The sequence below is a fragment of the Natrix helvetica genome, assembly GCF_964273705.1.
Source record: "Natrix helvetica genome assembly, chromosome: W".
NCBI lineage: Eukaryota > Metazoa > Chordata > Lepidosauria > Squamata > Natricidae > Natrix > Natrix helvetica.
Genome location: NC_138555.1, coordinates 83,605,009 through 83,611,813, shown reverse-complemented (window position 1 = coordinate 83,611,813; position 6,805 = coordinate 83,605,009). Strand labels below are relative to the sequence as shown.

The 6,805-nt window shown below is 44.3% G+C and overlaps 2 protein-coding genes across 2 annotated transcripts; both read right to left on the bottom strand.

Moving 5' to 3' along the window:
• Positions 1-501: 501 nt before the first annotated feature.
• LOC309400357 (histone H4) lies at positions 502-1,041 on the bottom strand. Its single transcript, XM_081968790.1, has one exon. The coding sequence runs from the start codon at positions 824-826 to the stop codon at positions 515-517; it is 312 nt and encodes a 103-aa protein (XP_081824916.1). The 5' UTR covers positions 827-1,041; the 3' UTR covers positions 502-514.
• Positions 1,042-5,691: 4,650 nt separating this feature from the next.
• LOC309400361 (histone H2B 5-like) lies at positions 5,692-6,199 on the bottom strand. The gene has a single exon (XM_081968793.1). It carries the CDS (start codon positions 6,150-6,152, stop codon positions 5,772-5,774), a length of 381 nt encoding a protein of 126 aa, XP_081824919.1. The 5' UTR covers positions 6,153-6,199; the 3' UTR covers positions 5,692-5,771.
• Positions 6,200-6,805: the final 606 nt, after the last annotated feature.

Genomic DNA, 6,805 nt, shown 5'->3' with positions numbered 1-6,805 from the left:
CATGCAAAGCATGCGCTCTACCACTGAGCTACATCCCCTCCCCGTCGAAAGCTCTTCGAATAGACATAGACAAGGCGCCGATTGCAGAGCAGGAAAAAAATGAAAATTGAACCCACTGCGAATTATAAATCTGAATTCTCTCATCCAACGTGCAAATTAGAAGGGGACCTTGGAGGTCTCCTAGTCCAACCCCCTCAAGTAAACTTTATATTTATATATTCGGGAGAAATCGAGAGGAATACTGGAATATCAGTTTATAAACTACAAATGAAAGCATAAGCGTATTTCACAGATTAAATTTCATTGGTTTTAAAGTTTCACTCATTCGCTTCCTTTTGGAAATTAGCGGAGAATCTTTTATCAACTCTCGCGAGGAAGCAGAATATATACATTCATATGTATTTCTAAATGCAACGCTCTGCCTTTGCATCGGACGCAGCTCCTTTCTGGAAAACTTGAGCGGCCCTGAAAAGGGCCTTTCGCCGCCGCCATCTCTTCTGATCCGATCTCCAAATTAACCGCCGAAGCCGTATAGGGTCCGGCCTTGGCGCTTCAGGGCGTAGACCACATCCATGGCCGTGACCGTCTTCCTCTTGGCGTGCTCGGTGTAGGTCACCGCGTCGCGGATCACGTTCTCCAGGAACACTTTCAGGACGCCCCGCGTCTCTTCGTAAATGAGCCCCGAAATCCGCTTGACGCCCCCGCGCCGAGCCAGCCGGCGAATGGCGGGCTTCGTGATGCCCTGGATGTTATCCCGGAGGACTTTCCGGTGCCTCTTGGCGCCTCCTTTGCCCAAGCCCTTCCCGCCTTTGCCTCGCCCAGACATGCTTTCAAGCCGCAGGAAATAGACGAACTGTCAAAGCGGACTGGGAGACGGGCTGATATATACCACCGAATCGGACCAGAGGGAAAACTAAACCGGCAGCTTTTTCCCGCCTTTTCCAAGTTGCCTCACAAACAATTGAAATGCCTTAAAAGAAGCGAAGGGCGGGGCGGTTCTACTATTACAGACTTCCGCGTTTCTAATCAACTTGGATTTTATTGGGGAAATTGGGAATATTTTTCCTGAATGTATGTTTGCATCAAAATCAAAGGACCACCAGCGTTACGGTTAATTAATAAATAGAAAGCCTTTACAATTTATATCCTTTATTAAGGTCCCTGAATAAGGAACGAAGAGCTCAGCTCTTAAGTGAATTCTTGGACAACGGAAAAGCAATTTGCCACTAATTTCTGAAGTATTTTTTTTCCAATTTAGCCTGAAAGTCTGCATTTCCTTGTATATCCCTGTACTAAGCAAGTCTGATTGTTTAGCTTTTTAAACTCATGTTGTTGCCTCAAAACTCAGGTGCCCCATGGAACTGATAATAACTTGATCCCTGTATTTGAGACACTTTTTTACCTTTGCAAAGGGTGGGGTTTTTGGCCTGCCTGGAAATACAAACCACCAAGTATAATTCATGCAAGGCAAAAAGCATTAATTAAGCATTTATTATAAATCTTTGTATGGGGGACAGCAACAAATACTACACTTGTGCAATGGGTGGAAACTAATCAAGGAGAGAAGCAACTTAGAACTGAGGAGAAATTTCCTGACAGAACAATCAATCAGGGGAACAGAAGTTGCCTCCAGAAGTTGTGAGTGCCCCAACACTGGAAGTCTTTAAGAAGATGTTGGATAGCCATCTGTCTGAAACGGTATAGGGTTTCCTGCCTAGGCAGGGGGTTGGACTAGAAAGCCTCCAAGGTCCCTTCCAACTCTACTATTGTATTGTATTGTATTGTATCGAGACTATGTTGTTTCTCTTTGTCACTTTATATAAAAAGAGCCTCTTGATGCGGGTGAAAGAGGAGAGTGCAAAAGTTGGCTTGAAACTCAACATGAAGAAAACTAAGATCATGGCATCCGGCCCTCTCAACTCCCGGCAAATAGATGGGGGGGGGGGAGAAATGGAGGTGGGGACAGATTTTATTTTCCCGGGTTCCAAGATCACCGCAGATGGGGACGGCAGCCAAGAAATTAAAAGGCGATTGCTCCTGGGGAGGAAAGCGATGGAAAATCTAGACAGCAGACTAAAAAGCAGAGACATCACCCTGCCAACAAAAGTGTGTATAGTCAAGGTTTATGGTTTTCCCAGTTGCATTGGATGGCTGTGAAAGTTGGACCTTAAGGAAGGCTGAGCGCCAAAGAATGGAGGCCTTTGAACTCTGGTGCTGGAGAAGACTCCTGCATTGAGTCCCTTGGACTGCAAGGCCATCCAACCGGTCAGTCCTAGAGGAAATCAACCCTGACTGCTCTTTAGAAGGCCAGATCCTGAAGAGGAAACTCAAATACTTTGGCCACCTAATAAGAAAGAAGGACTCCCTGGAGAAGAGCCTCATGCTGGGAACGATGGAGGGCAAAAGAAGAAGAAGGGGACGGCAGAGAAGGAGGTGGCTGGATGGAGTCACCGAAGCAGTCGGCCTGAGCTTCAATGGACTCCAGAGGAAGGTAGAGGACAGGAAGGCCTGGAGGAACATTGTCCATGGGGTCGAGATGGATCGGACATGATTTTGCAACTAACTATAACATGAGGGTATATGCGTAATTTTGCATTTATTTTGTCATGCTTATGTAGGGTATATTGGAGGCGCCTGAGCGCTGTACGGAATGACATTTCATTTTAATGTACGCCAATTGGTGTACGTTTCCAGTGACGATAAAGTTATTCTAAGCAATATGTCAGAAAGCAAGTGATTCATCAATAAGGCATTGATTACGTGTGAGCCTTGGACTAATAGAAAACACGGTTTCTAGATAACATTTCCACAACTCTTCCTTCAAGCTTGCAAGGGTGTTTGAAGGTTTTGGAAACAGGCTCCCTATTGTTTTAGGGCTGAAAAAGAGAAGTTTTCATATCCCAAAAGAAACGGCCTTGATTAAGAAGAAAAATCCGTATGTTCCTCAAGGTAGACAAGAGGGTTAAGGCTTCCACGTTAAAAATGCTAATAACACTTTTGAAAAAAATGCTAACAACACTTTTTAAAGTGCTAAAACCCCAAGTAACAATATACTGTGACAAAATGTCACAAATAAGTCTGGAGTTTATACTGTATGCTTAGCAAGGTGAGGCAACTGGCATTGCCCCAGTAGGCAATGGGGTAGAACATCATACTCTTATAGGGGGAGCTTGTCTGGGATGTGGAAGTTTCTACATGCTGAAGTTTCTACATGGTGACACTTGATAGGCATGTGTGTGTGTAAGTACGTATTCTTTTGAACAGGCAGTTCCACTGGGAGACAGACCTAACTTAATTAACTGCAGACTTTATCCTTTGATATGCGGATTGGGTCTGGGTAACTTATTTTAGGGTTTGGGGGAGCCTTACGTATGGTCCAACCTTCACAGCCTGGGAAAACCATAGCCTTGATTACACACATTTTGTTGGCGGGGTGAGGTCTCTGCTTTTTACTACGCTGTCTAGTTTTGCCATAGTTTTCCTCCCCAGGAAGCAAGCGTCTTTTGATTTCTTGGCTGCCGTCTCCATCTGCGGTGATCTTGGAGCCCAGGGAAATAAAATCTGTCACTATCTCTATTTCTTCCCCATCTATTTGCCCTGGGGATGAATAGGATAGGATAGGATAGGATAGAAAAGGGGAAAAAAGCATAGAAAAGAAAATATGGAATCGAATGGAATAGAGAATAGAATAGAAAATATGGAATGGAATAGAATAAAATAGAGAATAGAATATTTCCATTTCTTCCCCATCTATTTGCCGGGAGTTGAGAGGGCCGGATGCCATGATCTTAGTTTTCTTAAGGTTGAGTTTCAAGCCCACTTTTGCACTCTCCTCCTTCACCCGCATCCAGAGGCTCTTTAGTTCCCCTTCACTTTCTCCCATTAAGAGTGGTATATTTTATTTTACTGGAGTGGTATATCTTACTGCCGTTAGAGTGGTACATTTTACGATCTCACCTCATATCGCTAGAGTCTGCACTCTTAAAAATTATACCAATGCAGCTCACAGAAGAGGCTTTTAACAGGATTCAATGTGCTGCAAACACTAGCATTTGCACCTTGTCACTTTCACATACGGGTAAAATGTTTTTTAAAAACGGTGCAAAAAGAAGAAATATGCCAATTCCCACACAATGCAGTGGAAAAATGGATGGAGGGGGAAAAAACAAACTGTGATGGGAGTTAGCAGAAATGGCCAAATGGGCCAATAATAACGTTGGAAGTTCAATTTATTTTCCTTCTCTTCCTCCCCCCCCTTACACTCCTTCTCTTCCTTCCCCCATTATCTGAATATTAGTGTTTTATACAGAGGAATTATAGAGTCTGTCATTTGCACCGCTAAAACTGTCTGGTTTGTGTTTGCAACCAAACAAAACAGACTTCAACGGATAATTAGAACTGCAGGAGGGGAAAAAATTGCTACCAAGCTGCCTTTCATGGAGGATCTGTACGCTGCACGAGTCAAAGAGGGCTGTGAAAATATCTACAACCCCCTCACATCCTGAACATAAATGGTTTCAACTCCTAACTTTAAAACGATGCTATGTATAGGGCACTGCACACCACAACAACTAGACACAAGGACAGTTTCCCCCCTGAATGCCATCACTCTGCTTAAACAACTGATCCCAACACCGTCAAATAATTTACTAAGACTGTATTACTATTACTGTTCTTTTCCTTCCTAGTACCTATCTCTCCCCACTTAGGACTATAACCATGTTGCTTATATATTTACAATTGATATTGTTTGGTTTCCTAGTAGGATTTGATTGCTTATTAGTAACCTGTGACTATCATTAAGTCTTGCATATGATTCTTGATGAATGCATTTTATTTTTCTTTGTGTACACTGAGAGCAGATGCACCAAAGACAAATTCCTTGTGTGTCCAACCCCACTTGGCCAATAAAGAATGCTATTCTGTTCTCTATTCTCTTCTATATTCCATTCTCTATTCTCTTGTCGCTCCTCTATTCTCTTCTCATTCCTATTCTATTCTATATTCCAGATTCTTGATGAATGTATTTTTTTTTAATGTCCACTATTTTATGCACCAAAGACAAAATTCCTTGTGTGTCCAATTTGGCCAATAAAGAATTCTATTCTACATTGAAATTTTAATTAATAGTGCAGGGATACAATCGGGGTAGGTCACCAAGAGGTTTGATCTTCCCAAGCTTTTGGACTCATGCTGGAGCCCATCCTCCAGGAACTTCTCTGGCAAAGTCAGTTTTATTCGCAGTCATCCAGATCATGGTTATCCCAAAAGTGGTTTTTTTTTTTTTCAGGAGGCAACTGGACTTTTTCTTTTGAAGACATTTCACTTCTCATCCAAGAAGCTTCTTCAGCTCCCACAAGGACAGCCACCCATCCTTTCCCCAGGGTCCTGCCAGAGCTGAAGAAGCTTTGAAAGAAAAAAAAGAAATAAAAGTCCAGTTCTCTCTAGCAATGCATCCACTGTTGACACAGTGCTTGAATTACCAATAAAAATCAATGCCCAATTAATTCCGGAGAAATACAAGCAGGCCCTAAGCGAAACATATCCAGTTTGCAAATTTTTACTTTCCTTTACAAATCAGCGAACGTGTAACGGCTACACTCGTTACTTTCAATCTTAGATGGGGGAACCATAAATGTAGCAATATAAACAGCCCGGTAAAGCGACCTCAGACTTTTCGAAGAAAACGTGAGCGGCTCTTAAAAGAGCCTTTTGGGGGTTGGTTGGCGGGTTAAGTCTTCCCTGCGGTCCAGTCCAAAGTAGCCGGTGGTCTACTTGGAGCTGGTGTACTTGGTGACGGCCTTGGTGCCCTCCGAGACGGCGTGCTTGGCCAGTTCGCCGGGCAGCAGGAGACGGACGGCCGTCTGGATCTCGCGGGAAGTGATGGTGGAGCGCTTGTTGTAGTGAGCCAGGCGGGAAGCCTCGGCCGCGATGCGCTCGAAGATGTCGTTGACGAAGGAGTTCATGATGCTCATGGCCTTGGAGGAAATGCCGGTGTCGGGGTGGACCTGCTTGAGGACCTTGTAGACGTAGATGGAGTAGCTCTCCTTGCGGCTCTTCCTGCGCTTCTTGTCGCCTTTTTTCTGCGTCTTGGTGATGGCCTTCTTCGACCCCTTCTTGGGCACCGGCGCGGATTTCGCGGGCTCGGGCATCTTCGCTCTTTCTCTCACGCTGGCAAACAGCAAAGTGAAGAACGTCGCGGTCCCGCTTTCCTTTTATAAGCAGCCGTATGCTGATGAGGGGGCTCCGATCGTCAAGCGGCGGTTGGTCCGTAGAATTCGGGCGGGAAAGTGGGAGAGCCAATCAGGGAGGTCGAAGCGGTCGTTCGCTATTGGACAAGGAAACACAATGGCTTGGTTTGGAGGTTTGAACGCGCGCCGGGAGTTGTTTTCTGATTGGTTCCGCGAGGCTTCTCTCTCATTGGTCTATTTTGAAGCTATTGCGAGGAGCGCGAAGGGAATTGTTGTAGCTTTAAAAAAGGAATAAATAAATAATAATAATTGGATTAGTTATCTGACTGAAATGAGGAAAATTGGGAGCCAAATTAAGTTTCCGAGAACTTTTAGCCGGTTGGCACCTAGCAATGTCTACGGACTCCAATGGGTTTGTGGGCAGCCGTCTGAGGAAGCTTCAACTGCAAAACTAAGTGAAGGACGTACCTGGAGAAGTTACCTGCAATGACAAGATTATTAGCAAATAATTCTCTAATTATGAGTTGTCCTTAAAACGGAGGACCAGTTCTTCCATGTTGCACCTACTGGCAAAGCATTAAAGAAAGCAAACTCTGTCAAAATTTATAGAATAG

Excerpts from the sequence above, each read along its gene's own strand:
- LOC309400361 (XM_081968793.1), bottom strand. The coding sequence starts at position 6,152 with ATGCCCGAGCCCGCGAAATCCGCGCCGGTGCCCAAGAAGGGGTCGAAG.
- LOC309400357 (XM_081968790.1), bottom strand. The coding sequence starts at position 826 with ATGTCTGGGCGAGGCAAAGGCGGGAAGGGCTTGGGCAAAGGAGGCGCC.